This window comes from Sinocyclocheilus rhinocerous, unplaced genomic scaffold (assembly GCF_001515625.1).
Source record: "Sinocyclocheilus rhinocerous isolate Xijiao unplaced genomic scaffold, SAMN03320098_v1.1 scaffold975, whole genome shotgun sequence".
Taxonomy (NCBI): Eukaryota; Metazoa; Chordata; class Actinopteri; order Cypriniformes; family Cyprinidae; genus Sinocyclocheilus; species Sinocyclocheilus rhinocerous.
The window spans coordinates 1,396,441-1,415,172 of NW_015628726.1; the positions used below are offsets into that span (position 1 = coordinate 1,396,441).

Below are 18,732 nucleotides of genomic sequence, written 5' to 3' on the forward strand. Positions count from 1 at the left end.
TAACATAAACAATAAATTAATACATTATTAAGTTCAGCAGGGTTAGCCAGTCATTTTCACTGTTTTGACCTCCTACTGTATTTTGACTTGAAAACACTATTAGTGATCCAATTTACTGCTGCGCAATGTTATCTGGGATTACTGTATCCGCACTGAACAACTGTACAGTAACTACACAAAATTGCAAAAAGCAAATTTTTGATTAAATAAATAATAAATACATAATAATTGAATAATAATTTATAAGTACAATTGGTCTAATTTCCTCTGTGCTGTCCCACCGGTTTTGTTTCACCTCAGTGAGTCGAATCTTTTGAACCTGTTCACCTAAACACCGCTTAGCCAATCAAATTAGAGGATCGAAACTAACAGTAGTATAAAGTTGATTGGGACCATTAAAAATGATTATCATTAAAAATTGAAAGACAAAACAAAATTACAATAAATAAAAAATTAAAGACAAAATTACAATGTGTTATTTTTTTTTTTTTGGACTAGACGTTGATATAAGGTGCAAAGACAAATGTGAGCTGTGATACACTACTACAGTGTGCGCACAAAACCTTTTACACACATCGTCTCTCAAATAATCAGGACAGGACTCAACAAATATTGTTTTTACATTTTATTTCACAAAAAATGATGTGGCTTATGACTGTAGTATACACATAAAAATATCCTGCAGCAAGATCATGCTTTCACCAGTACACACCGTGTGACATTGTGGGTATTATTCAGTAAATTTCACTTCAGAGGCAACAAATCTACCACAATGTGTAGTTAATAAAACTGAAACTCCTCCCGTCTCATTGGAAATACTCAAGAAATGAATATAGTCTAAAATGCCAATGGGTTAGACTGAACAGAAACTGAGAACTGGGAGCTAAAAGAGATTGTGAATGAAACCATTGATCTTATATATCCTTCTTTGCATGTCATTAAACAGACTAGCTTTGTTCTCGTTCCACAATGGATACAGTTATGCTTTGAGAAGCGTCTGATGGATTCTTCATCTAACTCCATCAATAACCTTTCAGTCAATCAATGAGACTGAAAATGTGTTTTAGTGGCTTGCTGCTGTATAAAAACACAATGACATCTGATATTTCTCCATGTCCTGCTGGTACAAATCATGGTGCGATTGGAGGACAGATGACCAAATGACATGAAAATGATCCTGTGCCTGTTTTAAAATGCATAGATAAATGTGTTTGTGCTATATATAGGGTAAAGGTTGGATATAACTTAAAGAGAAAATGAAAAGAAAAGAGAGAAGGAGATATGCAGAGAGGTTCTAGTGAATATGGGATACAGTAAATAGGGCTTGGATGCTGTTTTTGGAGCAGATCTGAGAATAATAAACCCACTTCATGTTCAAATTTAGCAGCGCATTGGGATCAAGCCTCACTCAAGCTATAACTCCATTCCCTCAAAAATGATTTTTGCCCAACTTGCCCTGAACTAGGTCTACATGTCCACTCAATCCTCAAAGACTTATCTGACATCATTTCGGCAAAATAAAAAAAGAGAATTCAGGTATAAAATATAATCTTTATGCATTGCAATAAACTTAAAAAGTGACAAAGAAACCAACGTGTTTCCATGTGCAAAGACATTAGAGAAGCTGAGATTTGCAAAACTCAATCGTATTATCACTGTAATGCAAACATCACCTCAGGAGCAAAATCAAAGTCACTCAAATATCACATTGAAAATTGTTTCTACTTGATGAAAATTATGTGTACATGTCTCTCAATAATCCATTTACCTCTCTTCAACTTTGCAAACACATCTTTCTTTCATGTCACACTTTTTAGTGCATCAAATATTGTAAATATTAGTTCTGACTGATAAAAAGGTCACCTTGCATACCATAATAATACTCCCGGGTTGATGTTATTAATACGAATTTTTGTGGTTTAAAAGTGCATTTTTAAGAAAAGCTGCATTCATATCCAAAACCATATTCATATTAAAAACAATCAGACACAACACACATCATATTTTTAAATAAACAAACAAAAACAAATAAATAAAGTAATAAATAGTTAAATAAATATGTATACATCAGTCCATTTCAGTTTGCTCTCATCTCACTCAAGATGATAATTAGTACTTACAATATGCATCATTGAATAATTCATCCACTTTCAATGAATGGGTGGGAAATTAGGGCGGGCCCCTCTGGAGCATCTGATTGGCTGGAGGTCATGATTGACTGATGTGCCCCGCCCCCTTCATCTGTCTCTGTGAGGAGTCCAACAACAGGAGGCTAAGGGCCAAAAAAATGAGAATGATGGGCCAGACAGTTGAAAGGATCACATGGAAATCTGGAGTTGGCCATCAGGTCCTCTTGAAGAGCTAACAACACAGGACTACAAAGACACAAACGACACAGGCAGAAGGGAGAGAAAACAGAAACAGTGGCCATAAGTTGGTGAAAAATTAAATCACCATATCCTGTTTCCTATTAAACTGGAGCAACTGTAATAGAAAAAAAAGCTAAATTCACTGATTCAGACATGAACATTAACTCCCTTTTGACAGACACACAGGGGCACATGCAAAAGCAAGTAGTATGGGAACACATCTTTCTTTCATGTCACACTTTTTAGTGCATCAAATATTGTAAATATTAGTTCTGACTGATAAAAAGGTCACCTTGCATACCATAATAATACTCCCGGGTTGATGTTATTAATACTAATTTTTGTGGTTTAAAAGTGCATTTTTAAGAAAAGCTGCATTCATATCCAAAACCATATTCATATTAAAACAATCAGACACAACACACATCATATTTTAAAATAAACAAACAAAAACACAAATAAATAAAGTAATAAATAGTTAAATAAATATGTATACATCAGTCCATTTCAGTTTGCTCTCATCTCACTCAAGATGATAATTAGTACTTACAATATGCATCATTGAATAATTCATCCAATTTCAATGAATGGGTGGGAAATTAGGGCGGGCCCCTCTGGAGCATCTGATTGGCTGGAGGTCATGATTGACTGATGTGCCCCGCCCCCTTCATCTGTCTCTGTGAGGAGTCCAACAACAGGAGGCTAAGGGCCAAAAAAATGAGAATGATGGGCCAGACAGTTGAAAGGATCACATGGAAATCTGGAGTTGGCCATCAGGTCCTCTTGAAGAGCTAACAACACAGGACTACAAAGACACAAACGACACAGGCAGAAGGGAGAGAAAACAGAAACAGTGGCCATAAGTTGGTGAAAAATTAAATCACCATATCCTGTTTCCTATTAAACTGGAGCAACTGTAATAGAAAAAAAAGCTAAATTCACTGATTCAGACATGAACATTAACTCCCTTTTGACAGACACACAGGGGCACATGCAAAAGCAAGTAGTATGGGACGAAAGAAATGCTGTCTATATTTGACAACTCAGGATGAGAGGGTGATGAAAGGATGCTGGGCATCTCAATTTTATTTTTGTATACTTTACCGGTCGATTTTAAAATGTTTTTGAAACCAAAACTGCATTTATTTGATAAAAAAATATAGTAAAAACAGTAATATTGTGAAATATTATGATTTTTACTGTATTAAAACTGTTCTATATTTTAATATATTTTTAAATATAATTCCTGTGATGGCAAAACTGAAGTTTCAGCATATATTATTTCATACTTTCAAGATCCAGAAATTATACTGATATGCTGATTTGGTGCCGAAGAAACATTTCTTATTATTAACAATATTGAAAAGAATATTTCTGTGGTAACCATGATAACACTACCATTCAAAATGTGTGGTAAGTAGGACGTAAAAAAGGGAAAGGAAAATAAATTAATAATTAAATTCAGCAAGGACATGTTAAATTGTTTAAAAGTGACAGTAAACACATTTATAATGTTACAAAAATATTTATATTTTAAATAAATGCTGTTCTTTTGCTGAATCAAGAAAAAATGTATCATGGTTTCCACAAAAATAAGCAGAAAAACTGTTTTCAACATTGATAATAATAAGAACCATTTAAAAAAAACTGAGCACCAAATAATAATTGCTCCAAATCAGCAAATAAAAATGATTTCTGAAGGATCATGTGACACTAAAGACTGGTGTAAGGAAAATTCACAAGAATAAATTACTTTTAAAAACGAATTTAATAAGCTTATTTAAAAATATTTTCAAATAGAAAACAGCTATTTTAAATTGTACGATGTGACGTCAAAAAAATCGTTGAGCCGTTTAACTTTAGAAACAGTAGTGTAAGCGTCAGGCGCAAATGACAAACAGCGTTGCTGCTTTGTTAATGGGAGCGGGCAAACACATAAGTTTACACATTTAACAAGACAAAAAGTAATATTTAAAACATTATAGTTGATGCTGTCTAGCTAAGAGCACATACACATCTAGAGCAATACATGGACATTTTTAGTAACACAATTTTTTCATTTTCCCATTACAATGCGAGTAGTTCTTAGGATGATGCGAGGGTGTTTGTTAGGGTGTTGCTATGCAGCCATTCGATGTGCCTTTTAATATGTTGCTCTACAGTTTCTGGGTGTACATGGGCGGTTGTTTGTATAAATGCATTAATGGCATTAATGACATAACCATCTTCATACTGCAAACAATTATAGCTATCTACAGCTCCAGAGTCAAAAATTTTATTTAATTTTATTTTAATCAGAAGCAAACTACTGCTCTGTGGTTGGGATATATTTTGGTCACCATGGGCAAAACAGCATTTGACTAATTCAGTAATGAGCAAGGGATGTGAAATGTAGAAACACCGACTCCTGCAGGCAGAGAATGGAAGCGTCCATCGCTCTTTTATTAACATCATTACCAGGAATAATAAAGAATGTTTTTATAATACTTTATACTGTCACTGTTGAAAACTTTTTTTTGTTGTTGTTAAAAAAGAAAACTGTTTTGACAAAAAATTAAAAAATAAAAATCTGACACTATAGAAGTGTTACACCTCATGAATGTGATGCATTTACGTTATGTCACATTATGATAGTTGAAAATTATGATTGTTGAAATTATTAAATGTTATTACATTTTGTTAAACTTTCCTTAAATTTAGTGGGAATAAAATGGTCAAGTGCTATTGCATTCTATAATGTTGGGTCTTGGTGACACCGGTGAAGCGGATCAGACTGGTTTCCATTACACTAAAGTAGAATTCCATGATTTCCAAACACTATCAACTGAGTCACATCATATACATAACATGTCTTTAAGCAGGGCACAGGAAACAGCAATATTACAAAGCTAAACTAGACCTGAAATCTCGGATCACTCCTAGGGAAAAAAATTCAGAGGCTTGTCTATACATGTAAATGTAACCGCTGTCTACCATCAGATCCGCATGAACTGCATCTCTGTCAGTCTTGCATGAGCAATGCTAACACAATAATAAATATTTCATCAAAGGATTCATGGCTTTAATTTTGATCTAGCACTGCACCATTCATTCCAAAATACCTCCTCCATAACTTTACACTGTTATTTACTTATCGTATAGGCTAGGCCTAGCCTATATGTTTATCAGAATGTCAAATATATTTATCAAATATTATTGCAATAAATCAAATATGCAAATATTTTGCAGGTAAAACCATGGTATCAAGGACTGATATAGATGACGATATAGGCTACACTATATCGTGGAGGCGATATAATGTGTCAATCGATAGCGATTTTGTTTATTATAAACAAACAAACAAAAAAAAACATCGTCGCAGCTTAGAGTAATGAAATTACTCACATCGTGGCATAAAATTTTGGTTATATCGCCCACATTAAAAACCTTTAAAAAACATTTTCAGCCAGTATTCAGTGGTGTGAAGTGTCACTGTCACATGTTGCCATTTCTAATATTTCCAGGCGGACCGAAGAAAATATTCCCACAAATGACTGATCAATGTGTTCTTTAAGATGCATAGAAACACTCAAAAGTTGGCCTGACAACGTAACTGTTTCACTGGAACAAATGCATCCAGTGTTTAGGACGTTTGGCATGAGGAGGATAAGCCCATAAACCGACTATCCGCTCTCACCTGACCGCTTCACTCACCTGCGGATTCCGGGCATTCCTTCACCGGCGAGCCTGCTGTCCGCTTCGGCTTTGACTTCCTCCGGATAGCGTTTCTCCTCCGTTCACTCATGTTTTTGTTACTTCATTACAACATTTAAAAGACCTTTAAATAACGGGTGTTTTACGTCCACGCAGCATTTCGGTCCATGTCTTAACAAGCGTCTGCACCCATAAGAACTCTGTAACGTTAGTGTTACGCAAAAGTAAAGCGAAACGCTTCGTTTAGTGTTTTCCTCAGATTCTCGGACTCTTCTGACCGCTTCACTCACCTGCGGATTCTAGGCATTCCTTCACCGGCGAGCCTGCTGTCCGCTTCGGCTTTGACTTCCTCCGGATAGCGTTTCTCCTCAGTTCACTCATGTTTTTGTTACTTCATTACAACATTTAAAAGACCTTTAAATAACGGGTGTTTTACGTCCACGCAGCATTTCGGACCATGTCTTAACAAGCGTCTGCACCCATAAGAACTCTGTAACGTTAGTGTTACGCAAAAGTAAAGCGAAACGCTTCGTTTAGTGTTTTCCTCAGATTCTCGGACTCTTACAGTAGTACACTGTTCTGGAGTTTATCAGCCCATATCACCACCCTCTAAGAGCTCTGATAGCACGATTGGTCCAGTCCTGTCATTTCCTCGGTGCTCTGACCTTCTACTGTATATTTTGACTCGCCGACCTCAAAACATTAGTTTGTGGGGATTTTGATTCATCTCAGTGAGTCGAATCGTTTGAAGCCGTTTACCTAAACACTGCTTAGCCAATGAAATTGGAGAACCGGTGTTGTGGCGAATTTTGACTCTTTGGGTGGGGATTATCGGCATTGAAGAACTGTAACTGTAAAAATAAATAAATAAAAAACTATCAAAGGTTATGAAATAAAATAAACAATAAATTAATACATTATTAAGTTCAGCAGGGTTAGCCAGTCATTTTCACTGTTTTGACCTCCTACTGTATTTTGACTTGAAAACACGATTAGTGATCCAAAAAAAATATAGTAAAAACAGTAATATTGTGAAATATTATGATTTTTACTGTATTAAAACTGTTCTATATTTTAATATATTTTTAAATATAATTCCTGTGATGGCAAAACTGAAGTTTCAGCATATATTATTTCATACTTTCAAGATCCAGAAATTATACTGATATGCTGATTTGGTGCCGAAGAAACATTTCTTATTATTAACAATATTGAAAAGAATATTTCTGTGGTAACCATGATAACACTACCATTCAAAATGTGTGGTAAGTAGGACGTAAAAAAGGGAAAGGAAAATAAATTAATAATTAAATTCAGCAAGGACATGTTAAATTGTTTAAAAGTGACAGTAAACACATTTATAATGTTACAAAAATATTTATATTTTAAATAAATGCTGTTCTTTTGCTGAATCAAGAAAAAATGTATCATGGTTTCCACAAAAATAAGCAGAAAAACTGTTTTCAACATTGATAATAATAAGAACCATTTAAAAAAAACTGAGCACCAAATAATAATTGCTCCAAATCAGCAAATAAAAATGATTTCTGAAGGATCATGTGACACTAAAGACTGGTGTAAGGAAAATTCACAAGAATAAATTACTTTTAAAAACGAATTTAATAAGCTTATTTAAAAATATTTTCAAATAGAAAACAGCTATTTTAAATTGTATTATTTCACTGTATTACAGTTTTTACTATATTTTTGATCAAATAAATGCAGTCTTTGTGAGCATAAGTGGCTTTATTTAAATACATGAAAAATCTTAATTACAAACTTTTGATTGGTAGTGTATTGTAAAAGTGTGAGGAAGTGGGTGCTGCTGTTAACATTATTTGTGAATGCGTGACCCAACGTGTGACATATTTTTCTGTTAGAAATAGAGTGAGAGAGAAAACAGTAGAGCGCGAGTTCCTCCGAGGGACGGGTTACCTGTGGCCCGTGGATGCCCTCCCGCGCCTCAGTTGTGGGGAGGTTGGCGGTACTGAGCCAGCAGGCTGCTGACAATCTAAGAGAGACTGATAAATTAGACATATACAGAGGTGTGACAGTCAGGGTTAGTGACACAAACACAGACATAAATGGGCACAGAGATGAGAAGTGAACTTGCTGGAAATGGCTGCAATGCTCTAACTTCTGAGTGTTAATCTCATGCAGAATCACACGTAAAATGAACATAGAGCATGTAGAATGAGAAAAATAATTACCAACATTCAGCTGCATATATTTGCGTACATTCATGAGGAATGCCAGGTATAGATGGAAGGAAAGCAAGGTGGTATCACCTTCAGTTTGTTAAACAGAGATACACTACTTTTCAAAAGTTTGGGGTCGTTAAAACTTAGTTCTTATGCTCAACAATGCTGCATTTATTTGATCAAAAAATACAGTAATATTGTGAAATATTATTGCAATTTAAAATTACTGTATTCTATTTCAAATATTTTAAAATAAAATGTATTCCTTATATTTTCAGCAGCCATTACTTCAGTGTCACATGATCCTTCAGGAATCATTCTAATATGCTGATTTGGTGCTCTAAAAACATTAATTATTATTATTGCTGAAAACGGGCACAGGAAACAGCAATATTACAAAGCTAAACTAGACCTGAAATCTCGGATCACTCCTAGGGAAAAAAAATCAGAGGCTTGTCTATACATGTAAATGTAACCGCTGTCTACCATCAGATCCGCATGAACTGCATCTCTGTCAGTCTTGCATGAGCAATGCTAACACAATGTTCTGATGTTCTGTACAACCTTCAACTGCTGACCTTGTCAAATGCTTTTTGGCCCACAGCTCCTTAAAGGTGAAAGTATTTCTACAAAACGAGTGCCATTTTTTAATACATACTGTACACATTATACCTATACAGTATAATATACACTTTATATACATATGTGTAAAAAATACTTTGAGACACAGTAAAAGCTGTCATCTGTTATTAATTTTTTTTTTTGTGTGCAAATTTCCTGTTATATTATTTTTTATTTTTATTTTATTTTGCCTCAAGAATGCCTTTTTTGGCATTCTCCTTGCTATATTAGCAAATATTTACATTTTGATTAAAAAAATATATGTAAATAAAAAGCATTTCTTTATCGCCGTTTTAGTTGAACAAAACAATAGATTTTAGTTGAGTTAAATAAATAAACAATAAAAATCCTTAAATAATGTGAAAATAAAGTGAACTCTTCTTGTCCAATCATTAAAAACATTAATTATTATTATTGCTGAAAACAGTTGTGTTGCTTAATATTTTTGTGGAAAGTATACTTCTTCCCCAAGATTTTCTGATGAAAAAAAGTTCATATTCAACAGCATTTCTTTGAAATAGAAATATTTTGTAACATTATAAATGTCCTTACTTTCATTTTGATCAATTTAACGTATCCTTAAAAAAGTATTAATTTCTTTAAAAAAATAAATAAAAATAAATAAAATAAAATCGTACTGATCTCAAACTTTTAAAGGTCCCCTGAAATGCTTAGAAACACGCAGCGTTACTCTATGTGTTGACGTCATTTTAACTGAAACAGGAAGACAGGGCGGGACATATCAAGCAACCCCACCCCTTTTTAAAATAGCAAATAGCGTTCGTTTATATCACAGCTTGGGCTAGAGCCGTTCAGAGCCGTTGAGCTCCGTAAAGCCGCAGGGTATGCCAGCCACAATCTCATCCACATTGCTATAAAATATAGCATTCTGTGTAGAATTCAAATAGCTCCGATACATTTTGTGGTCTGCGCCGACTCGCGCATGTGATCCGCTCCGTGCTATCGTGTCTCTGGACTGGAGCAGAATCGCCGTTTTAGTTGAACAAAACAATAGATTTTAGTTGAGTTAAATAAATAAACAATAAAAATCCTTAAATAATGTGAAAATAAAGTGAACTCTTCTTGTCCAATCATTTATTTATTTATTGAAATAAATAAATAAATGTTATCATAATGGCATCATCTTTTCAGAAACTCTTCCTGACAACTCATTTTATTACTTTATCTTATGCTCTTTTATGTTTGTCAGCAGGGGACGATCTTACATTTTCAAACAGTTACCACTATTTTGTATAAAAAATAAAAAACTGATCATTTAAGAAAAAAATTAAATAAAAATATATTACAGAAAATACATTATATATAATAATATAGATATATTAACATTTAATGATCTAATAAGCATCTTGCATTTTCATGACCATAAGCAAAGGGCTTAAAATGTCCTATTAAAATGCCATATGGTAAAACTGTCAATCCTGTTACCCACTGTATATTAACCCTGTTAAAATGCATTAAAAGTCATACATTTAATTTGAGATGGAACAAGACAATTGATTAAAACTTAAACACACTATGTGCCTAAAAGAATGTTTAAAAACATTCAGAAATTTACTTTAAAAATGTCCTTATCAAACTGGACAGGCACCCGTTCCATAGAATGACTCATGATATAATGAATGGCACATTTAATGTGGCTCTGTACTCTACAGCTCATTGAAATGCAGTAGCTGGGCAGCAGGCAGCATGTGCAAGAACACGTCCCTGCATTTGCATATGGCAGATCCTGCACTGCACTTATGCTGTGTCCATGAATAGCTCTGCTCTATACAGGGTGCACTGAGATCAACTAAGCATTTTCTGTTAGCAAGCAAAGCAGTAAAAATAAGTTTAATGTAATTATACATAAGCTACTACTCATGATTTCAGTATACAGCACTTTGAAAGACTCACAAGACTTGATGACTACAAAAAGGCCAAAGTAACTGTTCAATTGTTCAGTTCACAATGTTGCCAGTGGATGGAGCTGTAGTTGTCAGATGTGCTAATACGAAAATAACTGAAAACTCCATCACACAAACTAACTGCTTTGCATGCAGTATGTAGCACCCATTCCATCAAGCCATAAAATGGAAGCGCACATGCAAGAATGATATTCTAATAGAGACATGCACCAATCAATACCTGTTTTGCTTTACAGAATAATTCTTCTAGTATCATCCGAATACATATCCTTATGGATGCAGATTCCAACAATTGTGCTTGCCAAAAAAACAGTTTTCTTACTCAGGCCGCAAAAAAAGGACATCAAGCATAGTGCATTTTTTTTATTTTTTATTATTTAATCTTATTTTTATACCCAGGCAACATTCTTTTAATATGTACTATCTCACAAAGCCATGTGTTTGAAATAATTAAAAGTTTGGAATAATTACTATTTTTTAATGTTTTTGAAAGAAGTCAGAAAACATTCTAATATGCTAATTTGGTGCTTAGGAAACATTTCTTAAAGGGGTCATATGATGCGATTTCAAGTTTTCCTTTCTCTTTGGAGTGTTACAAGCTGATTGTGCATAGATAAGATCCCTGAAGTTGCTTATAAAAACTGCTGCTTAATATTTTTTGTGAACCCTGTGATACATTTTTTTCAGGATTCTTTGATGAATACAAAGTTTGAAAGAACCGTATTTATTTGAAATTTGTTTTGTAACATTATAAATTTAATGCGTCCTTGCTGAATAAAAGTATTAATTTCATTTTTTAAATTTTTTTTTTATTTTACTTACCCCAAACTTTTGAATGGTAGTGTATCATGTTGTAGTGTTTCCACAAAAATGTTAAGCAGCACAATTGTTTTCAACATTGATAATAATGAGAAATGTTTCTTGGGCAGCAAATCAGCACATCAGAATGATTTCTGAAGGATCACCACGTGACACTGAAGACTAGAGAAATGCCTGTTGAAAATTCAGCTCTGTCATCACAGGAATAAATTACATTTTAAAATGTATTCAAATAGAAAACAGTTCTTTTAAATTGTAATAGTATTTCACCACATTACTGATTTTACTGTATTTTTGAACAAATAAATGCAGCCTTGGTGAGCATAAGAGAATTCTTTCAAAAACATTTAAAAAAAAAATCGTAATTACTCCTAGATTTTAACCAATAGTGTCTTTCTAGAGCTGGCAAAACATAATTCTGTTCAGAATGACTTAGTTGAAATTTCAAGTAGTATCAGTAAAAAAAAGTCTCTAAATATATCCCTGAGTTGAATCATATGCTCCAAGCAGTCATATCAGAAGGAAACCAGTCTGTCCTTAAACCATGTCACCTACTGAGGGTCACCACTAGGGATTCTGGGAGTCCCAGGCTGGATTAGAGAAGTTCTTGAAGCAGCTGAAGGTGTGAACTGAGTCACATTGGAGCGCATGCGAGATCTCACGGAAAGTGGCAACGGTTGCCGAGCGCCCAGGACAGGAGAACGGTAGGGTGAAGTAGGAGCAGATCTGGGAACATGAGCATCAGAATCTCCACTATGAACAACATTACAAAACTCAATACTTAGCATCTCTGGGTCTAAAACTAAAGTTTGAGTGCCTAGTTTCCACTGCGACTGGCCGAGGAAAAACGGCTGGGCTGAGGAGGTCCAGGAGGAGGAGGATGGAGCAGGGACATCCAGTGAAGGAGAGCTACTGGCTGATGCAACCATATTGTTTTGGAATAGACAGAAAGGGGGTTTTGAAACTGATGCAGTGGGGCTAGGGGGAGCAGTGAGTGCAGTTCGATGACTTACTTTTTGAGGGCTGCTCTTAATTTTTGGCACTTTCCCTCCACGGCCACAGTGCGACTGCTCATGGTCAAACTCCAGGTCCTCCAGGCGCTGGGTGAGGGCCAGTTTCTGGTGAATGGCCATTCGCAGGAGGGAGTTCAGAGTCTTCTTTTCATCTTCTGCGGCAGCCAGCTGCCTCTGCATGTCATCCAGCTGAGTTACGTACTCATCACATCTGGACAAAGAGGGGGAGAGAACCTCGACATTAAGTGATTAAACAAAATTACAACATATTTTACTACCACAATGTATTTCAGTGTAAAAAATTATATTCAGCTTAAAAAATATAACGAAGAATTTGAATTTGTCCATCTTAAATCATTGGATTCTTGAACAAATGGCTCTAAAACATCAGTTCTTTTCAGTCAAAAATTCATTGTGTAGTAAGATACATATTATGAATTTTGTTAGTAGTAGTTTTACAAATATTATTGTAATTAATTAATAATTATTGTATTTAATTAAATTATTGTATTCCATTTATGCCACATTTAAAAATACATTAAGTCAATAAAACACCTTTTGATACATTTTTACTAATTTAAAACTTCAAATTTTTTTTACAATGATGTAAGTCGTGTCCCCAGCTAAAAAAAAATGTTCTAAGAAAGTTCTGCCAATGTTTCATTGTTATGAAAACATTATTTCTGAATCTTCTCTGAACATTAGAAATGTCCAGCTTTTTAAATGTTTTAAAAACATTTTTTCTTTGTTAAACGAATGTTATAACAAGAGAACATGCAAACATGCAGGTTCTTTTTGAAAGTACTCATTTTGAAACAAGTAGTGACATTTAAAAAATGGGAACAGTCGCATTCAGTGTAGACACGGTGTAAAAGTACTAAAAGGATCTTTATTGGAATCATTAAGGAGCCAGAATCGTTAATAGGAATCAGAATCGGAACTTATTTCCAGCCCTACCTGTAGCACTAACTAAATGGCTCCTTTAGCTATTAACTAACACTATTTACAACCTAGGTGAGATCAGCCGAAAAGTAAATAGTTTCAGAGGTGGAGCAAGCAGTTACATTTTGATTTACATTTTTAACGAATCATTAATGTGTATTCAAAAAAGAAACAATTCCAGTTTGGATGTCCTCAATAATATTAAATGCAGTTAAGGGCCGATAAACGCACCTTGTGGCAAACATTGCCCTCAGTGAGGAAAAGGTGGCTGCATCTTCTTTGAGGGCCTTTAGTTCATTTCTAAGCTTCATCATTGTCTCCGTCACCATAGACTTCTCATTTTCATATTTACTCTTCAGGTTTGCAAGGGCCACCTCGGCAGTCTAGAAACAAATATTAAAAACATACAAAGTTCTGTTATATATGCTTTTATTTGAGACCAAACACAACATAAGACATAAACTTGGCCCTCTTACCTGTTTGTTGGCTTTCAGGACAAAACGCAATGTAGCAATCTGCTCTCTTTTGGTGCTCAAGAGGGATTTGAGTTTTAGGATCTCCTCCAAGCAGACCTCTTTGTCCTTATCGAGGATGGGTGCCAACTCTCGTGCTGCAGCCCTCTGCCTGGACAGCTGGAGCGAGCGGTCCACAGCTTTCTGCAGGTGTTTGATCTGGTCACGGATGATGGCGTTGAGGTTATAGATGTTCATGGGTTCGCGGCGGAGATCACCTGTTTCTGGCACTGGGGAGGGTGAGAGAGATGAACCATTGATTGGTGAACCAAACAGTGTTTTGTTGGGGCTTCCTCCTTCCCCTTTAGTTCCTTCTCCAAGGGGTTCCTTTGATGGAGAGTCTTGAGGACTCTTGGACACGTCTGAGGAGTTAGCAGCCGCGATTCGGCGAGCTAAACGTGGAGAAAGCAGGGCTCTTGGGTCCTCTGGGCCTTTGAGACTGCCGCTACGTGTGACCCGGCTCTGACGGTAGTAGTCCAGCATGACACGGTTCGGAGTTTCATTGTTGCACAAGCAGACATGGTGGTAAAGCTGAGCGAGTTCCTCGCTAAATGTAACCAGCTCGTCCTGAGCTGTGTTCAGCATGCTGTTACTTTCGCTAGCCATAACAGAAGCACACCGGAGCTCCGCTTCCAGACTGCTAACCCGCTCGCGGCCCTCGCGCCAGGCTTTCTCCAACCGTTTCACTTGTTCTTCGAGAGCCTGGACCTTCCCTTCGCTGTGGTTGCTCTCTTCTGATTGGTTCTCCACAGACTGGTTATATTTTTCCTTCAAAGCCTTAAGCTCCGCCTTCAAGTCAATGACTTCAGTCACGGCAACTCTGTATTTGCACTCCAGAAGCTCCATTCCATTGATGTCTGCCTCATTATCGCAGCAACCGTTAATGGGCCCGACGCTCTTCTCGGACTCCTCTGTGTCAAACTCCTTGTCGCTGTAGAGACGCTTCATAGAGTTGAAGCGCTCCGTAAGGCGGTGAACACGCCTGTGCTGCTCAGTTAAAGCGCCCTGTGTGTGCTGCAGTTGAGTTTGAGACTCCTGCAGGTTGGTAAGTATAACCGCCTTCTCTCGCTCAACCTAGTGAACAAGATGATACAAAGTTTGTTAGCAAAAACCAAGAAGGTCTTAAAAAACTATATGTTAGCCTTGCCATTCATTTACACAACTGGGGTCAGTAAATTTTTTAAAGAAATTATTACTTTTATTCATAAAGGACACATTAAATTGATAAAAAGTGACAGTAAATACATTTATGTTACAAACAATTTCACATTTCAAATGAAATATGTTCTTTTGAACATTCTATTCATCAAAGAATCCTGAAAACAAGTATTAAATAGAAATAGTTAAGAAATGAAAGTTCATCAAGCCTTACCTACAATACTTTTGCTAGAAAACATGGAATATTTCACTCTATGTGCTTATAAAATTCCACTCTATAGACAATTGTGATAGCTAGGTGTGTTAGCTTGCTTGACACAAATTTAGCATTACTGCAGAGCTGTAATTGAGCTCAAGTGCTGCTTAATTGCTTTCTGATCACTCATTGTATTGGAAGTGTCAGCCATCTAACACCTGAGGCTGAGATAGCGAAACCCTATAGATTCCTTACTGGAGATGAGCCAAAAAGGACAAAAGGAAATACATTTAAAAAGTAAACAGGGGTGGATGGGGAAACACTTTTTTTTCTGAATAAATGCCAGGCAATTACAGTAGCTTGAAGGGTGAGGAAACAATTAATTATAACCATGCAGTGAATTAATACACATCTAAACAGAAACAAATATTATAGCAACTACTTCGTGCAATAGGATGCTGGAAAAACAGGCTCTTGGCTATATATTTGATGGCAATCCCACACAGCTAGAGAAAACATTACTACAGCCACATTCCCCAGAGGAGACCACTGGATGCAAACATGTTATATAATACTTTTCATGAAATTGATCTGTTTAAACTGTGGATAAATGTATGTGTGGTAACATCGCTTTTTTTTTTCATTATACATGACCAAATGGCTATAGTGTTTTTAATGTATCATTATAGATACATATAAATAGACATTTTAATAAATTATAATAAAAAAAATAATTATTAATTATTTTATATCAAATATTTGATATTTTAAGTGTATTTTTGATAAATGTATGTGTGGTAACATCGCTTTTTTTTTCATTATACATGACCAAATGGCTATAGTGTTTTTAATGTATCATTATAGATACATATAAATAGACATTTTAATAAATTATAATAAAAAAAATAATTATTAATTATTTTATATCAAATATTTGATATTTTAAGTGTATTTTTATATTTACATTTATCTATCTATCTATCTATCTATCTATATATATATATATATACACAACAGTTCATTCTGGTTCTCGAATCTGATTGGCTGAGAGCCTTTTCCAGCAGTGCGATATTCCAGTAGTATCAGCACTCTTAACTGTTTCACCGTTTGTATCACTCCACTTGTTGTCGGATCTATACTGGAAGCATTTGTCTCAGTGAGCGTCAATGGTGGAAGAGCAAACCCACTATAATTTGACAATATTATTACTGTTATTGTGTCACAGAATTTTTAAGAGATTTTCACTGAGTTTTAAGAGATTTTTAGCCAAGAATGTAGTTGTTTAGACTTCAAATATGCGATTTATATATAAAGATAGCACCTATTTGACAATTTGTTTAGATGTTTTCGGAGAAGTGAGCTCCAGGCTGACAGCGACCGTTCAGCACTCATGTACCCGATGAAAACAGCCTTATCTCGGCCAGTCCTTGGGGAATTTGCCGCTGGCTCTGATGTAGATGGTGTTACACAAGGTATAATTCATTTTGGTTATATTAAACGGGCAATCTTTGGTCTTATTAAATGACTTTTATATTGAAAGGGACTGAAACATATTATTACTTTAGACAGCTATAAAAGATGCAACCATAGGGACGCAACCGACAAATTCCCATGAAAACTAGCGTTGTCATGGGAAATCCCCTTAACTGTTAAAAGGATAAAGCCAAAGTTATCTATATATATTTTTTTTTTACATGTACCACTGAGTCAACAATGACACCAGGCTACATTCACTGCAATTATTGTGTCATAATGTTTTGTCTGATTTGCTGTGTGATGCTCCTTTAAGCAGCTGATGCTCTCTATGTTTCCGTGTCCGCACTGGCAGATTTTCTATTCTTGTCCCATGCTGTCTCTCTTGCTGAATATGCCTGTGGTACACGCACATACAAATACATTACTGTGTCCTGCTTTTACAGAGACAGGCACAAAGCACTCACTCATAATGGTAATCAACCTGACAGTAGCCTCCCAAAGGACAAAATAGACTATTGCACTTCACTCAAATTTACACTGTAAACTTTCTACCTAAAGTATTTTCCAGTGATATGTAGAAGTGTCAAGGGCATGAAAATGTGTCAATGAAGGCAACCTTTGATGTCCGTTAAGATCGATTGGATATATAATGGTTAATGCCCTTTAAAGGGTTTAAGGCATCTATGTTTGCTTATAAAGTAGCAGTAGATGCATTCAAACTCTAATGAAAAGAGTCAATAGTTGCCCATTAATGCACTGGATAACAGCTGTTTTCCCCCAAACATCCCTCAGTGATTTATGGGACTATGAGTATCTGAGCAAAAACAGTTGAAAAAACATAAAACCACAAAATTATTTTTGTTATTTGAAAAATAAAATAAACATAAAATAAAATAAAATAAAAATTTTAAAAAGTAAATTTATTATATTTTAGGTTGTTGCCAAGGCAACATTTCTCATTTCCATTTAGTTTAATGTAAAGTTGGAAAATAACTTAAACTAAATAATATAAAAAAATAAATATGGTAGATAAATGTGACTAACCTGTAGGAGCTGTTGTTTGAGTTTCTGTATCTCAGACAGGTGGAGTTCACTGAAGAGATCAGACACTGGGTGCAGCACCTCTCCCTTCCTGCCTCCAGGTTGGTGATATTCTCCGTTCACCTTTGGTCCATGCTCATTGCACTCATTACAGCGGTTACGGTCATCATTGTTGGGGTTAGACCCAGATGCAGACGTGCCATTGGTTGCTGCCTCCTCTGCAAACTTCAAACCCTCCACGGCAGAGATGGCCAGGTGGGTAGTTCACTGAAGAGATCAGACACTGGGTGCAGCACCTCTCCCTTCCTGCCTCCAGGTTGGTGATATTCTCCGTTCACCTTTGGTCCATGCCCATTGCACTCATTACAGCGGTTACGGTCATCATTGTTGGGGTTAGACCCAGATGCAGACGTGCCATTGGTTGCTGCCTCCTCTGCAAACTTCAAACCCTCCACGGCAGAGATGGCCAGGTGGGTACTGGCTCCGTACACACTGTCCGTCAGGCTGAGATGATGGGCCAGCTCCTTTCTCAGATTGTTCTTCTGCTCTCTCTCACTCTTCAGAGCATCCAACGCCTCTTCTAACTGGCCTTCAGAAATGTCTTTCAAACGCAAAGCATCTTCCAGCTGGCTGTTGAGTAGCACCGTCTCTTCCTCAAGCACTTTGATTTCATGCTTTAGACCCTCATATTCCACCTGTACATTTTAAAGAGTTGAAAGAGAATGTGAACAGGCATATTTGTGGACACTTGACTGTGTAATATAAT

General features: G+C 35.8%; 1 protein-coding gene across 1 annotated transcript in view; it reads right to left on the reverse strand.

The window, feature by feature from the left end:
- Positions 1-2,855: 2,855 nt before the first annotated feature.
- The window catches only part of LOC107738411 (protein bicaudal D homolog 1-like), a 44,983-nt gene continuing 29,106 nt past the window's right edge, over positions 2,856-18,732 (reverse strand). Inside the window, exons 4-10 of the mRNA XM_016550180.1 lie at positions 18,305-18,661; positions 17,970-18,089; positions 14,060-15,169; positions 13,815-13,966; positions 12,642-12,852; positions 7,998-8,083; positions 2,856-3,174 (exon numbers count right to left, since the gene is read on the reverse strand). Coding sequence (XP_016405666.1) covers positions 3,072-3,174; positions 7,998-8,083; positions 12,642-12,852; positions 13,815-13,966; positions 14,060-15,169; positions 17,970-18,089; positions 18,305-18,661 — 2,139 coding nt within the window. The 3' untranslated portion in view covers positions 2,856-3,071. The remainder of the gene's footprint in view (positions 3,175-7,997; positions 8,084-12,641; positions 12,853-13,814; positions 13,967-14,059; positions 15,170-17,969; positions 18,090-18,304; positions 18,662-18,732) is intronic.